The 19,148-nt window shown below is 43.1% G+C and overlaps 1 protein-coding gene across 2 annotated transcripts in view; it reads left to right on the top strand.

The window, feature by feature from the left end:
- The window catches only part of RELN (reelin), a 297,184-nt gene extending 289,870 nt beyond the window's left edge, over positions 1-7,314 (top strand). The window contains exon 64 of one of the 2 annotated variants that reach the window (XM_064444494.1): positions 6,175-7,314. In XM_064444494.1, coding sequence (XP_064300564.1) covers positions 6,175-6,271 — 97 coding nt within the window. In that variant the 3' untranslated portion in view covers positions 6,272-7,314. Of the gene's footprint in view, positions 1-1,164; positions 2,375-6,174 lie in introns of those variants that run through there. The other variant, XM_064444504.1, reaches the window with a different exon arrangement.
- The last annotated feature ends 11,834 nt before the right edge of the window (positions 7,315-19,148 follow it).

Raw genomic sequence — 19,148 nt, 5'->3', positions numbered from 1 at the left:
TGATGCAGCTGCAAATGGCACTCAAACTCAGCACCTCTTTCAAACAGGTGAAATGCAATACCTGCTTTGAATATGTTATACATTAAATTGCTCTTGCAACTTGCCAACTTATTTTAACAATGGTTGACATCTGTCCTGTGGTGGGGAGAGGATATTAGTTATCAGGTTGTCCAGTTCCTTTTAAAGCTAGCGCTGATTATTCCTCATTAGTGCAGCATTTTTTCTCTCCGTTCATAAAGAAAGCTTTGGGCACAACTCTCACATGTTCCACGTGGCTCTTCTTAGGATGAAAAAGTATTTTACCCCAGACCTAAGTGAGAGCGCTTTTTGGTGCCCATGTACTTCTTCTGCCTTAAGAAGAGCCCATGTCCAACCCAGCATTTCATTTGCACATTGTTTTTTCTTGAAGCACAGCTCTCAGCCTGTCTGCTGCACAGACACCACGCACTTCTTTGCATGTGCATTTGGAACTGCCATTTTTTTGTGTAGAGGGCAGGCCCTTATTGACCTCTTATAAACTCAATCCTGGTCAAAGGTATTGAGAAATAAAGGGCAATGATAAGGTGAACACTAAGGGTCTGATGTTGCTTTCTTTGCACCCCAAAACTCGTCATGTGGTCCAAGGGAATTTAAGTTGTGCAAGATTTGCAAGAAATATTATCCCCACCTACTATATTATGGCTAACTGTTGGATAACAGAACAAATCCCTGCATAGCCATCACTCCATGCTCTTCATTGTCAAGATATTCTCATGTTTTTGGCACAAATGATTTAGTGACAACTTATGTTGCATTTGGTACAAAGAATGTTCATCCTTTTGCAACATTAAAATACAAAATATATATTGCATCTCTAACAAAGAGTGCTCATGTGGAAAAGCACTTTCATCTGCTTCATTTTTTTTAGTAAAAAGCAACGATTTGAAAAATGCACTTCAATTCAAGTATCAATATATTTATAATAAAGAACAGAAATAGTTCAAACATTAGGTAATTATCTGAATTTCATGACATTTATGCCAAATTTAATATGATGCAGTCTGTGCTTTTACGACATTTGTATTATTTTTCTTAAAAGTGCATGCTGAATTTTATAGAAAATAAAATTATAAACATTGATTTGAAATATCAGGAAATAATTTTTTCAATTTTTATTTTCAAAAGAGATGAAAAGTCCTATATTGCCTCTAAACCTCATCAGGGTTTTATGACTAATCACAGTGCTGCATGCATTGAAAGGCATTTTCTAACTTGTGTTGTATTTCATTGTTTGCTGTCACTGGTTTTACACTAGAATAAGGTAAGTACTTTCCCTTAATCAATATTGACTGTATGTTGCTGTTACAGCTACAGTTCTTGCACAATTTTGTCAATGATGGGTCAGTGGAAAATTGTTTGTACTCTCTGAGATGTTCCACGTAGCTCTTGAGGGTCCTGATCCTGCAGCTCTTCCCCAGACAGCATTGGGAGAACTTAAACTTAGCAGAAAGTGTCTGGCGGCTCACCCTGTACCACAGTGGGAATTTCACTGAGGCTGCGGGGAGGAGGGCTTCTCCTTCTTCTGCAGTGCAATGAGACCTGCCAATGGAGGGCACCCAGCATGTTGCATGGGTGATCTCTCAGCTCCAAGGGGGAATTCCCTCTTTTTTCTGTAATTAATGACCACAGAGCTGAACCCGCAGCCACAGTGTATGTCAGGGAATCTGCATGGTGTCATAGCCACGCATGGCCCTTACACATGCAGCGTCTCCTGGGTAGTTCTTTTGTTTCTTGTAACTCTGCTGTTGTGCGCTGTCGCAGTTATTAGATACCACTAACCAACATAGTTACTGAGCTCTGGGGTTAAATCTTGACCTCATTGGAGCCAAAGAACGTTTGTCATTGAGATGAGCCATCAGGACTTCAGTCAGAGAGCATCACTTTTCTCATTATAGTACCTAGTGCCTAACAAAGCATTTGTAAGTCAGCCTCAAAATTTACCCCAAGCCTAGTCCTGAGAGACATGCCATTGTTGTTTTCTAAGGCTTTGTTCATGCTTCATTTTGCTACCCAAATATTTTTGTTTCTATCTGGTTCCTATTGTGCCCTGTCAATTAAAAATAAGACCACAGAAATAATGAATGACATTAGTATATGGGGGCGGGGGGGTTACTGCATATTTTTCATTCCATTTGGCTGTGTTCTATTTTCATAAATTTTAAATTGCAGACTTCTTGTTCAAACTGTGCTTTAGGAAACCTGACATAGCCAGAATGCTCTATTAAAGACTAAATGCTCTATTAAAGACTAAAGAACGGGGCGGGGCGTCTATTCCTAATATAGCTTGATGCTGTCTGGCACATTTTGGGTCCTCCAAACAAAAAAAACAAAACAACAGCAAAAGTATGGTAAAGCCTTTTATCAGTCTGTAATAATACGAATGAAATTTGTTATTAATAGTACTGAAAGCATTCTTAAATCCACCAAATGCAAGAAATACATAAGTACTCTGCAAAATATATTATATAATCCTTATTGTGATCTTATAAAGCACTATTGGTCTCTATTATACAGTGCTTGCCTCCTACCAATATATAGAATTAATTCAGAAAACTAAATATAGACCTATTCTCATCTTGTGGATACCAGACTACACATACTATACAATATGATATGATACTATAATATACAGGATGTACCTACTGACCTATAGCAAGAGTTAAAATCATACCATTTTCTATAGCAGGCATGAAGTTTTTCTTTACGAGGGTTTTTTTTGGCGTCCAAACAGTAGTTGAAAATCCCATATCAGACATCAGTGAGAACAAGTTTGAACCATGTCAGTGCAAGTTAAAAAAAAAAGCATCTAGTTCTTAGGAATTCAGATTTCTTTTATTTTTGACACACTGCACTGCTCTGGTGTTCAGTGTAAGATAGGGAATATATGTATTTTCTTTGTAACACCCTGACCGTCTTATAAGATAACAAAACAAAATGATATACATATAAAATAAGAAAATCCCTCTAAGTTATTAGGGAACCCCTTCTTTGTTCCTTTTTCCAATTCTTTTTCCTTTCTTTTTCTCCCCCCCCCCCCCTTTTCATTGTTTTAAACATCAGTTTTAATGCCAGATAGAAAATGGTTAGGCCTTTGAAGTGAAATACAGGCCAGGTATACCTAGCAATGTCCAAAACAGGTCCTGAAAATCTCTGCCAAACTGCTGCTGAATATGAGCAGACCAAAGGCAGGAGGGAGACAGGGGAACATGAAGGCCCCCAGGCCAAGAACTGCAGCTCAGCATGTGCCCTGGCTGCCCAACTCATGCCCAAGCTGAGGATCTCACAGCCAAGCTCAGTCCTAAATTTAACCAGGTGCAGAAACAGCAATTTTTTCAGCCAAACATATTGACATGGTCCCATGTAGCTAGAGTGAGGCCACTTGGAGTTGGGTAGTGCTTTCTCCCAGGCCCCCATCTCCTGCATGTTGGCTGCAGAGCAGCCTTCTCCCAGCACAGGGTGCTCCATCCTCACTTCATGGTTAGGATGCTCTCCTGAGAGATGGGATGTTGCCTTGAAGGCCTTGTGTCTAAGGAACCACCCACTTCCCAGGCAATAAGGGAAGGAAAGATAAGATCTCCTTCAAGCCTCATGACCAACAGCAGCCACTTTCAGGAGTGGGTTTGGGGTCGTGATTTCCTTCCTGCCTTCCTCAGTGAGGCACTTGGCATTGCAGTGAGGGTGATGTTCCACAGAGATGAGTACGGGACCAGACTAAAGACGGATCTTCAATGCTTCTCTGCACTTGAGCTACCAAGTGGCATTAAAACTATATAGACTCACCGCTGTTATGCTCTCACATAAAGCTCCTACAAATTAGCACAGACCTTTTCACTACAAGAAATCTGGATGAGTCAATCTCAAATATCAACTCCTCTCCTACTTGCCAAATGCTCTAGAGTGCTGTCTTACTCTGAAAGCACCAAAAGTTGCGCTGGGTCTAGATCTGTTTGCATTCATTGTCACCAGGAGCTGGATTTTATTTCATTCATGCATGCACATCCCAGGGCGTGGGGGGGGAAGAAGTAATTTTTCTGTAAAATTGGGTGAAGAAATTTGCAAAGCCTTGGAAAACTAGTTGGGAATTAACTTGGACTTGCTTAGGGGTTACATCCTATATTTTGACACAACTGCTTTTATTCGATTTAGTCAATCACATTCTAGATCAGCTGTTGAAAGGGTGTAGTTTTGTTATACACATTTTTTTAGATGAAGTTAATATACTACAGCAAAAGCTACCTTTCTCTCTGGAGGATCATACATATTTTGCAAAGCATGCAATTACTTCTTTTTCCTAAGGGCCACATTCACTAAAAATAAGCTTATGCACTAGAGAGGAAAGTGTGACTGATTCAGTATGAGTATTTACAGTTTACTCACAGAGAAAACTCACAATTGAAAACCGGCCCTGGGAGATTTGTTGACTGTAATGTCTACTGCAGGCCTTTACTTCACAGATCACCTTTAAAATCTGATGGACTTCTTGGTTTGGAGGGTCCTGGTAACATTCAGTCCTTTGAAATAAAGGCACTTAGGCCACGCATCCTTCTTCCACTTCAGGAAGAAGCTAGAAAGCACAAGGTCCTAAGTGGACAGGGAGGATTAGGAGAAGGACTCGGCCTGAGACCACACAGATTCACTGACTTTGCAGCAACTTTCCCCTGGAAACCAAAAATCTGGCCACACAGTCACCAGCAGTTCTTCCTGGGTGAAGCTCTTTATGCCTGTTGGAGTTGCCCTCAGGGTCTGCACGGTTAATGCTGTGCTCCTATTCTTAAAGAAACTGCAACTTCTGACTGCATCCATGGGGGTATTTTGTATGCCATTTTTGCATGCAGAGAGAGGGGCTTGCAGGTGGTTCTAAAATCTAGTCTGGCTGCAGTATGTGATACTATTTTTATTTTCAAAAGTAGTTCTCCAATCAAAAGGTCTTTCCCATACCTGGGGACTCTACAGACCAGTGTGCAAGAGTGACTGACTGTCTCTCTTATAGCCACATCTCAGCTGCTCTATATGGCTGGCCAAGTGCTCTACAAGTAGTAGACCTGAGAGGAGACATTCTGTATCAGAACTACAGAGTACACAAACCTTTTCATTCTTATGTAATTCTGAATGTCATTTGGCTGTAGCTTTGTGTAGACCTGTATTTGTGTGTATGCACCAGGGGTACAGATATGTATATAAAGCGACCAAAAAGAGGCATGGCCAGACGAAGCTCTGTGGCTCTTCTGCAGTCCCCTGCCACAGCAGAGGCAGTAGGATGTAGAGGCTTTGTGGTGCTGCACATGTAGTTCTGTGCCATGAGTAGGCTCACAAGGATGCACCACAGATGTTATAGCTCCATTTCCAAAGCTGCTGAAATTTGGAAACTGAAGGTGGGATCCAGCCCTTAGGAGTTAGACGAGTTTCAGGTACCGAAGTCCCATACAGCCATCTTGTCCACTGCTGCCCTCTCATGATTCTTTCTTCCCTCAATGAAAGAAGTAGAAACCTATGTTAGGTGGGATTGGTCTTGTCTGCCAGGTAGGTCTTCCAAACAAGTGTCCCTTCTATTAATGAGGCTGCAGTCAGGTTGCCTCTTGACTGGTCTCCTCCCAGATGTGATGGTGCTTTTTTCCTAGATATTCCTTTAATTTTGGGTGGGAGTGTATAGGGGAAGAAAATGTTAAGTCTGCGTAAGTGTTGTACTTCACTTCCTATGTAGTAAAAATGGAAAGTAAAGAAGTGGAGTAAAGCTTTTCTTCTGTTCTCAAGATAAAGCAGTTAATGATCTAAGACAGAAGGATAACTAGGGTATAAAACCACTGTAGAGAAATGCCCTATATTGAGAGGGTATGAAGTGCATACAGCTTTAGTGAATCTGGTCCTAGGCAGCACAAGTTTCCATTAGCTGAAAGCTCTTAACCTTTCCATAAGATAATAAATTGTAAATAAAAGCAAAGTGGGACAGATTCTCAATTGCCTTGCACCTTGCTGCTGTCCAAAGGGTGCAATACACACCACTTTACGTGGGGTTGAAAGGCCATGCAAGGAAAAAGGAGACTCTGTCCCACTAACTCACTGCTCTGAAAGACTTTAAACTACATATAAAAAACTGACACTCTTCTCTTCCTCCCCCCAACCCTTTGATTTTAACAGCACTCGCAAACAAAATTACATGATGAATTTTTCACGGCAACATGGGCTCAGGCATTTCTACAACAGAAGACGAAGGTCACTTAGACGATATCCATGAAGAAACGAGAAATTTATTTTTTTTTCCTCCCAACATGTGATGTGTTGCTTTCCATTCTTTAAAACTAGCACTGCATCTGGTATCAGGACTTTTCTGCAACTGGCTTGATGAACAACTGAAAGCCTTTCTCAAGACAGAGTGTACACTACTTTTTTCGCACTGTGAACTAATGAGAAGTGACTTATTTTCTCATAGGTAAATGTTTCAATGTTGATGTGTCTGTGAAAATTGTGATCTGTTGTAATATCAGTTACAGTGGCAGTATTGGAAGTAAGAAACTAATTATGTTTAACAGGAGAAAAAGTTTAAGCACAAAGACTTTTCAGATTTCATGTTTAAAAAGACCTACGTACTAAGTACAGAATTTAACATTCTTTGTCACATAGATATTTAAGTGCACTGTATTTCAGCTCTGTGTCATTTTATATGATTAAGTTATCATTGTTTGTCCTCTTTGTATTCTCTTCTACAACATGACACATTGGCACTGTATTTACTTGTTTTGTTGTTGTAATATTTTTGCTGCTGATTTTTGGGCTATTTACCTTCTGACAACATGCATTAAAAAAAAATCAAAGTACCTAATCAAGAAGATAATTGCAAAAGTAGTTGTAAAGCCGTTGATATCCTTCAGTCTTATTCTTTGATATGTCTGTTGGTTAGCATTGTTTTGTGGATAAAAAAGAATGCTTGACATTAAACTTTTTTCTACTAAGCAATTGTGGATGAAGCCCCAAACAGAAGTTCCCAATTCCCTGTCTAAATGTAGTCAGTTCTCTGCAACTGATTTACTTACAGTAACTGCCATTTGGTGTCTGTAGTAATGAAGTGATTTGTAAACAGTGAACGTTTCATGGTGTTCTCTTTGGTGTTTGTTTCTATTGCGGGTCATGTTTGTATCTTCTGACAAAGTTGTATCTACACCAGCAACGTTATAATGCCCTTATAGCCCTAAACTGTCTATTATCGTAAATAAAATGCTTCACCTTATGGTGAACCAAGCTAAAGATCAATGCTTCAATAAAAATAATGTCAACAAACAATTCTGACGTTAGACTTTTCAAGCCATGCAGGCTTTATATGAAATCATAAACCAAATTCTTTTACTAAATACTTAGATTCTAATGCAAACATCAATGGTATTTTTTAACATTTAGTACACCACACTTAACAGCATTTTGCAAAGAAAACAAAGAGATCTTCCCATTCCCACCTGTGGGAATAACATGGTTGTTGGAACAGGTCCTGGTGCAAGGAATGAAACAATGGAACAGGACCACAGACCAACGCACACTCTTACTTGTCTTTATCTGCCAACCCAATATGCAAAGTGCGAATCAGCATTTCCAAGCTCTGAAGACTACAGTGCATCACATAAGGAACCTGGTTCAAAACAGAGAAAGTTGCTAATTCTTAGAATTATAGAATCATTTAGGTTGAAAAAGACCTTTAAGATCATTAAGTCCAACCATTAACCTAGCACTGCCAAGTCCACCACTAAACCATGTCCCTAAGCACCACATCCAAATGTCTTTTAAATGCCTCCAGGGATGGTGACTCCACCGCTTCCCTGGGCAGCCTGTTCCAATGCCTGACAACCCTTTCGGTGAAGAAATTTTTCCTAATATCCAATCTAAACCTCCCCTGGTACACCTTGAGGCCATTTCCTCTCACCCTATCACTTGTCACTTGGGAGAAGAGACCAACACCCACCTTACTACAACCTCCTTCCATGTAGTTGCAGAGAGCAATAAGGTCTCTCCTCAACCTACTTTTCTCCAGGCTAAACAACCACAGTTCCCTCAGCCACTCCTCATCAGAGAATTATCATATATACCTGCTATGCTCTTACATCATGCACATCTGCTTCTGACACCATACTGGTCTAAACCAGAATGGTGTTTGCTACACATCCATGCTCAGCCACCTAAAAAGTGTTTAATTTTTAAGACGTTTTTAAGCAAAGGTACCTGAGCAGTGCAGGAAAAAAGGACATCATTTAGTGACTAACTAGTCAAAACCTTGGCTTGGTCAAAATTACGCAACAGACCTTTGACAGACTTGGAAACTTACTGCAACAGCCCAGCCTCCTGCAGCTGCAAACTCAACTGTACTGTTCCAGAGAGCAGTGTGTGCCCTTTCAATCCTTGAAACAAGATAAAGGATCTATTCAGAGAAAGACCAGGAAGAAGAAAAATGATGTTATTAACGAATATAATAACTTAATATTTGGGCAAGAGATTTTAAAATATTTTAATAGACGTTTCGCCCATTGAACAAACAAAAATGTAAGATATAAACATTCTTATTTTTAAAGATAATTTTATTTACCCTAATATGTTAATAGATGGGTGATATTTCAATCTAAAATGTGTGTGCAGCTAGTATGTTGCTAAGGAATTAATTTATTTTAAAGTCTTTAGACACAATGAGGCACTTAATCTGACTTCTTTTTCCAGGTAAGAGACCAGCATAATCAGAGAAGCTGCTTTTCACATTTGTGAGGGTCCTTGAAATACCCTCTCCTGAGACAGTCTATGCCAAGGATGCACGGAGCCTCTGGGCCAGTCACAATGGGGTGCTTCTGCCACTCATTCCCAGTTAGGCTCACTTCGGCCTCCAATACAGTTAGCTCCTGGGATCCCCCTGTCACTCCAGCAACGCTGACGGGTTCTGCCCCTATATACTTTGATGGCACTAAGGTGCACTGTGTACCAGTGTCCACTAAAGCTTTATACTCCTATGGGTCAGATGTGCCGGGCCATCGGATCCACACAGTCCAGTAAACCCGGTTATCCCTTTCCTCCACCCAGCTGGAGGCAGGGCCCCTCTAGTCCTGATCATAGTATTCGTTACTCACTTCTTGTAAATATGAATCACAAGTGTCTCTGTTAAGATCAGAAATAAAATCAGTGCCTCTACTCTTCTGTCTGGGGAATTGCTTACTGGAAACTAGAGCAGCAGCTTTCCTGGAGGAACCCCCTTGAGTGATTGTTTTTCCTTGCAGCTCACGTACCCGTGCCTCTAGGGTCAAGGTAAGTTTTCCATTCCACTTCCTCATGTCCTCTCCGTGGTCATGCAGGTAACACCATAGGGTGCCCCGTTGTGTATATTCTTTCTCTTGAGCAAAGGGACTCTTACTCCTAATGGCTGAGATACTGGTCCGTACAGGTGGGGAGTAGGACATATCTTCTTTGAATTGCTGGAACTCCCGGGACAGTTTCTCCACAGCTGAGACAAGGAATGAAGAGAGATTTGCTTTGTAATCCCGGAGTCTATCAATCACCTCCGCCACCGTTGGTGCCTCGTCATCTTTCCAGGACATTATTGCCAATGAGTTCCCATGCGTCGATGGTGCGCTCCATACAAACTTCTGCCACATAGGTCGTGTGCACTCAGCTTCATCTGGATCTTTGGATGACTGTTGATCATCCAGGTCACTATAAATCACCTCAAGGGCGGCTAGTTCCCTCAGGTACTGGATACCTTTCTCCATGGTCATCCATTTCCCTAGGTGATATACAATATCTTCCTTGAAGGGATACCTTTCTCTCACACTGGACAGGAGTCACCTCCAGAGGCTGAGGGCTTGTGTTTGTTTTCCAATTGCTTTGTCAATGCCCCCTTCCCTAGGAAGGGATCCCAGTTGTTTGGCTTCCTTTGCCTCTAATTCCAGACTGCTGGTCCCTTTATCCCAGCATCGGAGCAGCCAGGTGACAGTGTGCTCACCTGAACGACGGCCAAAATCTTTTCTTATATCCCACTACTCACTGAAGGATAGGGATCAGGTGGTCCCGTTTCTTCTACGAGTTCTTCCTCTTCCTCCTCCTCTCCTCATGGTGGCCCTGATCTTCCATCATCTCTTTCTAAACAAGTTGACTTTCTCTTCCAAGATTTCTCCTTGTGTATAGGGGCAACTGATACTGGCACGGGTTGGTCCTCTGATTCAGCTGCAACACTTGTCACCGGGGTTGGAGTAGCTGCAGCATCTGTCACAGGGGTTTGAGTGGCTGCAGTGCTTCTCGCTTTCCTTGTCCTTTTAGATCCAGAGGCCTTCTCTTCCCCTTGGGGGTACTGAATAGTGTAAAAAAGGGATTGGTAGGTATGGGCCAGGCCCCAGCACATTGCAGAGATTTGTATCTCTCTGGAATTGCCAGGGTGACAACATACTTCCTCCAAATATTCTACTAATTTTTCAGGATTCTGCACTTGTTCAGGGGTGAAGTCCCACAACACTGGGGGTGCCCACTGCCTTAGGCATTTGCCCATACTTTCCCACATACCCTGCCACACAAAGCTATTGAGCCTTGGGGCAGATCTCTGGGTGATATTCTTAAACTGCTTATTAACCTTAGACAGAACTGAAACCGTCTGCCAAAGCAATACCAACAGATGTATCTTAACTACTCAAGGATGTTCAAGATACTGAAAAGTTGTTGTAATGAAGGAGGAGGCATTATATAAGATGGTAGCTAAGGTGCCACTCTGTATTTCCTCCATAAAAAACCTCTCAGAGGAGGAGGTATAATTGCTAATTGTCTCCATGAGGTGGTACCTGAAGTACAGTAAAGGCTTCCACAGAAGACCCAAATAACCAATAACTCTCAAGGCCAGAGTTTTAATAACAAATCTCCGAGGCAAAACATCTCTAATCACTGCAGAGCACAGCAAACTACAAAAACTAACAGCAATTTTTAACGTGTACTTCAAAATCAGCATGGTGTAGATTGGACTAACTAATATTGAGAACAGATGAATCAATGCTGTGACCAGCAACTGTTATTATCTCAAACCCTTTGTGCCCCACGTTGGGTGCCAAAAAGGAGTGTCATGGTTCAGCCCCAGTCGGCAACTAAGCACCAGACAGCCTGCTCACTCCCTCCCCCGACCCCTGTGGGATGTGGGGGAGAATCAGAAGAGCATAAGAAAAAAAAAAAACACCTGTGGGTTGAGTTAAGAAGAGTTTAATAATGAAAATAAATTTATAATTATAATAATAATGATTATGTTAATAATAACAATAATGATAATATAGTAAAAAAGTAAAAGGGAAAAAGGGGAAAAAAACCAAAAACACAAACGATACAACTGCTCACCACACACCGACCGACACTGCCAGTCCCCGAGCTGTGATTGCCACTTCCCTCCCCCAGGCAGCTCCTCCCAGTTAACATACTGGGCATGATGTTACATGATATGGATTGTCCCTTTGGCCAGTTTGAATCTGCTCTCTTAGCTGTGCCCCCTCCCCTCCCGGCTTCTTGTGCACCCGGCAGAACATGGGAAGCTAGAAGAGCCCTTGACTAGTACAAGCACTACCCAGCAACAACTAAAACATCTGTGTGTTATCAACATTATTTTCATACTAAGTCCAAAGCACAGCACTATGCCAGCTGCAGTGAAGAAAATTAACTCTATCCCAGCTAAAACCTTGACAATAATGCATGCGGTTATGACTACTGAGGAATTCCCTGAGGCATTTCACCAGAACTCACTACAAACTGAGTGCAGGCTTTTCTCAAGAAAATAATCTTCGCTGGTAGATTTCCAAGTGATCTTATCATTTTCTCATCCAGATTCCAGGAACCTCTTCCTTACATTTTTTCCATTCCTACAGCACACAAGGTAGTGTACATATATGGCATGCTCAGGGTACGTACTGTTTTATTTCTCCTCCCATATGACTGAAAACAATGAGTCATCTGACATTAAATAGTTGTTAAAATAGCAAAGGGGACACAGCACATAATCAATGGCAATAAAACAGTGACAGTGCTATAAAACGTACTAAGCTTATCTACCGGTATAAAACTTTGGCAGGCAAAACTATTGAAACTGATGCTTTTAGTATACCTTATATCTTCCTCATTGGTGCTATCAGCTAACTAACCCATGTTCCAGTAGAATAAGGAGAACATAAAAGAAATGAAATAAAAATACAGGAAGACAAAGCTCTGACCTGCTGGAGTTCCTGGAACAACGAACACCTGAAGTTCGCACAGTTTTGCCTGAATGTTCTTCTCTTAGCTTGCTTCATCCACAGGTGATTATCTCAGTGAGAGGAAGTGAGTGTAGCACAAGTATTTTGAAGGACCAAATTAGGCTTTGCATATAAATGAAATAACACAGCAAATACACCCAAGGACAAGGCATCGTCAAAGAGCAAGGTACCAGCACACAAAGTGGGTAAATATCTGGCTAGGCAGCAAAACCATAGGAAAAGAATCAACAGCATAAAGCCTTTTAAAAACCTGCCATTTTGCATTATATCAATAGAAGTGTTTATGGTAAAACACAGTAAATATATATATACAGCTGTCAGTGGTGGTAAAGTAGAGGGCAGTTGTCAGCTGTTGGGCCCTTCGCTTAAATGCAGAAGTAAACAAGTTAGAGAGATTGCAGAGTACACCAGCAAAAACAAGACTCTTAAAACAATGAGCTTCCAAGGAGAGTTAGTTTGTTTAGTCTAGATAGGAAAACATTTGGAAAGAGACATGACAACAGCCATAAACATGGACCTATGTTTCATTAACATGCTAACCCTTCAGGGCAAATGTCACTGGGTGGAAATGCTGCCACAGCATCACCTCATCGTTTATCCATCAGTGGGGAATGAGGTTTGGTTATTATCCAAGCAGGATGCCGGTACAAGGCTCTGTAAGCCCCGCTGATGGATGCGCAAAGGGCCACACACAAGTAGCAAGGTACAACAGATAAACCCTGTTCAATTCAGCTCTGTAGCAAGGCTTAACTTAGCACAACTCAACACTGGAGTAACAGGAACAAGGTAGCTGTAGAGGGGAGCTCTCTTAATCCTGAGCTGGTGAGGGAGCCTCAAAACCAAACCTGATCAGCAAAAGGGTTTGTCTACCCTAAGCATGACCCTGAAGAGCTCTTTGAGGGCTGTTAGCAATCGGGAGCAGCTGAGACCATGCGACCACTCGCAGCACATCTCCTGTGAGGGAGCAGATGGAGCATGTACCATCTGCAGGCAGCGCCTTTGCTCCTGGAAGAAACGACAGTGAGATATGAGGCTGCAAAAGTTGTATAGGTGACACGTGGATGAACTGCCTAGTGTTCTCCTGTGTTACTGATGCTTTATCACTGTTGCCTTTGTCTTCCTCATGTCTTCTCGATTCAGCTGAAGGGACCAACGTGGCAGCAAGCCTAAGGACTTTGGCACATGCATGGCTAATTATCCCAGAGCCTTATGGGGAAAGTTTGAGCCAGCACCCAGCAAGGCGGGGCCCAGTAAAAATGGTATTCCAGGGATGGAGTACTGTGCTGGAGGGCACTGATTAATGCTGGGTTTATAGTTTGAATCTGTATTTGTTTTGAAAGAAAACAAGTTTGTTAAGCTTTAGGGAAAAAAAAAGAGGATGTGGTTGTGCTTTTGAGCTGTACTGCTCAGGGAAGATCTGTGGAAGAGTTAGTGGCAAAGAAGCTATTTCAGATGGCTCAGCTGCTTCCTTGATTGCCTCTGGGCCAAAGGTGGGACTGAGGGAGGTACTGGACAGTACACACAGTACACACAGGTTTTGGGGTCGCTTCTGCATTAGGATGCTATTGCTGATACCATGAGAGCTGGTTGATAGCCCCAGGTCCCTTTTTCCCTGTACACTGACTGTGCACATACACATGAGCCTTCTGCTGATACCATATTGCTCCAGGTGTGCTAGAAACAGCATGTGCAAAGCCATTCGACTGGTTTATATTCATGACCGAACACCCAACTTAGCTCATTTAAAATCACACTCTTCCCAAGGGACATTTTAAAAGATTTGAGTTCAACAGCTTTCAAGGAACTTCACATGGTAAAAAGGAAAATGTCCTAATGTTTGGACCTGTGCTAGAATAATTGTGCTATATGGACAATAATAAAGCTTGACATGACTAGTGTATCTGTATAGGATGTGAGTAGTAACTTATTAACAGGAGCAATCTGAGAACCAAGCCACTGAAATCAGTGGGAAAATCCCTGCAAATTTAAACACTTTTCACTTCAATCTGGAAACGTCCACCTCAGCTTTACTAACTCGGCTGGTTTGACGCGTTTTAGGACAGGGTCTAGGTCAAGGCTCCATGTTCAAATACATTCAGGGGTTTTTTTCTGCTTTAGAAAACTGTTTCACTGTTAAGAGAACTCTGAGTGTTGTTAGGGAGCAGCTGGGAGTGACTAGTGATGGAGCCCATCCAACACAGTTTGCTAATTTGGGAAGTCCCATATGGGATGTCCACACCAATGAGACAACCAGAAGCATCAGAAGTCTCCCCACTCCCCAGTCCTTCAGCTAGCTTCTGTGCCCATACTCACTCTCAGCGGTTGTTTGAGGAAGTTGAGAACTAAACAGCCTGACAACTGGAGCTCTAACCAGCTAGTGAGTACCAGATCTGGCCTTTGATTGTGCCTCACAGCTTTTCTTATGCTGCTGGGGAGCAATGGCTTCTGTTGCTCCATCCCCCATGAGCCAGATGAGCTCTCAAGGCTCACGCTGGGCTCTCTGTCAGCACACAGTTCCAGCGGTGTATGTGCCATTAACTAATTTCCCCCAATTATTCTCCAAAGGAGTCTTTTTAGTCTTTCCATTGTCCATATTGTTTATTCTTTACTAACTTCCCCTCCCTTTTTTTGTTTTGACCAAAAATCCTCTTTTCATCTTGTTCCTACTGAGTTCAGCACTATATTAATCCCTACCCTCCTCTCAGAGCTGAAGAACTGAAGCATCTTTTACCATTTTAGACAATGCTGGAAAGAAGCAATAAAAAGGACTATTAACCTCCCCAGTAGGTCATGCTAAAATGTACACCAGAAATTAAAACCAGCTTCAGTTCATGTATTTAAATGCAACCATTGTCACAATTAGTGTAACATAATCCACAGTGTGGATTACTGTAACATTCAAAATGATTTATACCTTTGTGGATTTTTCTAGCAGGAAATCTGCTATTCACCTGTTTGTTTCAGGCTTTCTCCTCTCCCTCCTCTTTGTGCAGGGTGTAAAAGCAGAGCTCTGCCTGTGGTATGTTACTGCAATACACACTTTGCTGGTAATAAAGCATTTCAGAATTTCAGTCTGTCAGTGGTGACACAACACTTTCATAAGGTGATTAGTTCTAACACAAGCTACAGATGCCCAAGTTCAGAAAAAAATAGCTTTTTGGATAAATAAATATGAATCAAAAAAGATGTCTTTCCCAAAGTATTTCAATTTACCCAGTTCTGTATAACACTGGTATCCAGTACCGTTGCACATGAGGTTTGAAGTATGTGGTGTATCTAATATATCACTCTGAAATTGTTCATCAGAATGCCTTTTTGTTACAACCTATTTTGGCTAAAACCAGTTATAACAAACCTCTTATTAAAAATGCAACTTTTGAAATGTTTTGACCCTGAAATTTCTCAGTTTGGCAACACTGGAATTTTAAGTACTGTATTTCAGCTTGAATTATTTTAAATTTTATTTAAATCACTCTTAATCTTACTTACTCTTAAATTACTCTTAAACACAAGATGGGGACCAGGGGGGTAAAGCCCCTCCCACTGTAAGGGAAGACCAGGTTCGTGACCACCTGAGGAACCTATACATACACAAGTCTATGGAACCTGACGAGATGCATCCCAGAGTCCTGAGGGAATTGGCTGATGTAGTTGCCAAGCCACTCTCTGCGATACTTGAAAAGTCATGGCAGTCAGATGAAGTCCCTGGGGACTGGAAGAAGGGAAATGTTGTGCTCATCTTTAAAAAGGGTAGAAAGGAGGACCCAGGGAACTACTGACCCATCAGGCTCACCTCTGTGCCTGGGAAGATCATGGAACAGATCCTCCTAGAAGATGTGCTAAGGCACATGGAGGGGAGGGAGGTGCTTTGAGTCAGCCTTTGAGCCTTGGCTTCACCAAGGGCAAGTCCTGCCTCACCAACCTAGTGGCCTTCTATGATGGAGTGTCTGCATCAGTGGACAAGGGAAGAGCAACAGATGTCATCTATCTGGACTTCTGTAAGGCCTTTGACACAGTCCCCCACAGCACTCCTCTCTCTAAATTGGGGAGATACAGATTTGATGGGTGGACAGTTCAGTGGATAAGGAATGGATTGGATGGTCACATCCAGAGGGTAGTGGTCAATGGCTCAATGTCCACATGGAGACCGGTGGCAAGTGGTGTCCCTCAGGGGTCTGTATTGGGACCAGTACTGTTTAATGTCTTCATCAATGACTTAGACAGCAATACCATGTGCACCCTCAGCAAGTCTGCAGACAACACCAAGCTGAGCAGTGCAGTTGACACACCAGAAGGACGGGATGTCATCCAGAGAGACCTGGACAAGCTGGAGAGACAAGCCTGTGAGAACCTCATGAGGTTCAACAAGGCCAAGTGCAAGGTCCTGCACCTGGGTCGGGGCAACCCCTGATACCAATACAGGCGGTGGGATGAAGGGAATGAGAGCAGCCCTGCAGAGAAGGACTTGGGGGTACTGGTGAACAAAAACCTGGACATGAGTCAGCAATGTGTGCTTGCAGCCCAGAAGGTCAACTGTATCCTGGGCTGCATCACAAGAAGTAGGTCAAGGGAGGTTATTCTGCCCCTCTGCTCCGCTGTGGTGAGACCCCACCTGCAGTGCTGTGTCCAGCTCTGGGGTCCTCAACTCGGAAAAGACATGGACCTGTTGGAGCAGGTCCAGAGGAGGCCACAAAAATGATCCAAGGGCTGGAGCACCTCTCCTACGAGGACAAGCTGAGAGAGTTGGGGCTGTCCAGCCTGGAGAAGAGAAGGCTGCAGGGAGACCTTACTGTGGCCTTCCAGTACTTGAAGGGGGACTATAGGAAAGATGGGGGCAACCTCTTTGGCAAGGCCTGTTCTGACAGGACAAGGATTAATGGTTTTAAACTAAAGGAGGGTAGACTTAGACTGGATATAAGGAAGAAATTTTTATGATGAGGGTGGTGAAACACTGGTACAGGTTGCCCAGAGAGGTGTCAGATGCCCCAACCCTGGAAACATTCAAGGTCAGATTGGACGGGGCTCTGAGCAACCTGATCTAGTTGAAGATGTCCCTGCTCAGTGCAGGGGGGTTGTACTAGATGGCCTCTAAAGGTCCCTTCCAACCCAAACCATTCTATGATTCTGTGATTCTAGAAAAAAAAAACCCCAAACCTCTAACAAGGGCTAACTTGTCAAGGAATCATTTTCCAGTTTTCAGAATAATAAATTCCAGTAGACACCAGTTTTAAAATGTTTTCATCATCTCGGTGAGTAAGAATTTCATATGTTTCTTTCCTACCAGTTCTAAATACAAAAACAAATCTCTAAGAATCTGAGAGTCGGAAAAACATTTTCTCCTGGGCAAGAGAGAGAGATACTGTTATTGTCATGGTTTAGCCCCAGCCGGCAACTCAGCCCCACACAGTCGCTCACTCACTCCCCCCCATGGGATGGGGGAAAGAATCAGAAGGGTTAAAGTGAGAAAACTTGTGGGTTGAGATAAAGACAGTTTCATAGGTAAAGCAAAACAGTAATGGTAATAATAACAATAACAATATAATGAAAAGAAAAAGCAAAACCGTGCACGCAAGCAAAGCAAAACAAGGAATTCATTCACTCCTTCCCATGGGCAGGCAGGTGCTCAGCCATCTCCAGGAAAGCAGGGCTCCATCACACCTAACAGTTACCTGGGAAGACAAACACCGTAATTCCAAATGTCGCCCCCTTCCTTCTTCTTCCCCAGCTTTATATGCTGAGCATGGTGTCATTTGGTGTGGGATATCCCTTGGGTCAGTTGGGGTCGGCTGTCCTGGCTGTGCCCCCTCCCCTCCTGGCTTCTTGTGAAACAGAGTACGGGAAGCTGGAAAAGTCCTTGACTAGTATAGGCACTACTCAGGGACTCTTAGCCACTACTTAACAACAACTAAAACATCAGTATGCTGTCAGCACTATTCTCATACCAAATCCATAACACACTATACCAGCTACAGCGGAGAAAATTAACTCTATCCCAGCCAAAACCAACACAGTTATGTTGGAAAACATTTATAAATCAAGAACTGAAAGCTGTATTAAGACATTTCGCTACTAATTCCTGCACATTCACAAGGAAATTGATACCTACGTATCCTTTGCCTCCCTAAATAGGAAACTACATCATCACTTGTGTGACCAACCACTCCCAGGCCCAGTCTGACAAGTGTGTTTCTCAGACAGCAGAGGTGACAAAAATATGCTCCTCATTATAAAAGAAAAAAAAAAAAATTTTAAGTAAGGCTCTTGTGGTGTTCAATCAGCTAAATCTTTCAGAAACTTGGATTTTTAGGCATATGTCCATGTCTGACGCCAGCTGTACATATACCGCATTTCTTCAAGGACAGAGTATTGATGCATACTTTTTCAAACTAATTTTAGACACTAAATCCTGAGGCTTCTTCACTGGCATTCCGGGACAACCCAACCGGGGTTTATTCAACAAACACCAGGCGACCCGCCGCACCGTGCACACCAGCGCGACAGAGGCAACCGGGCCCTGCCCTGCATATCGCGTCGCTGCTAGCCAGTGCCCCCCCCACGCTCCCAGGTGTATGTCTATAATTAAATTAGAAATGGCGTACATTTATGTGATAATTTTATATTTCGTGAGTGCGCCTACGGACCCGCCCCCTGGGCGGGGGCGCGCAGCGGGGCCGCGCACCAGTCCCGAGCACACGCGCGCCGGGCGAGATGCCCCGCGGCATTCTGGGACTTGTAGGCGGCGGCGGGTGCGCGCCCGGCGGGGGTTGCGGGGGGGACTACGAGTCCCAGCCGCGCCCGCGCCCGCCCGCGGCCGGCGGGGGAGGGAGGGGGGGAGGGAGGAGGCGGGGGCTGGCGGCCCGCCGCCGCCGCCCGCCC

Source organism: Phalacrocorax carbo, chromosome 1 (assembly GCF_963921805.1).
Source record: "Phalacrocorax carbo chromosome 1, bPhaCar2.1, whole genome shotgun sequence".
Classification (NCBI taxonomy): domain Eukaryota; kingdom Metazoa; phylum Chordata; class Aves; order Suliformes; family Phalacrocoracidae; genus Phalacrocorax; species Phalacrocorax carbo.
This window is presented reverse-complemented; position numbering and strand designations above follow the sequence as displayed.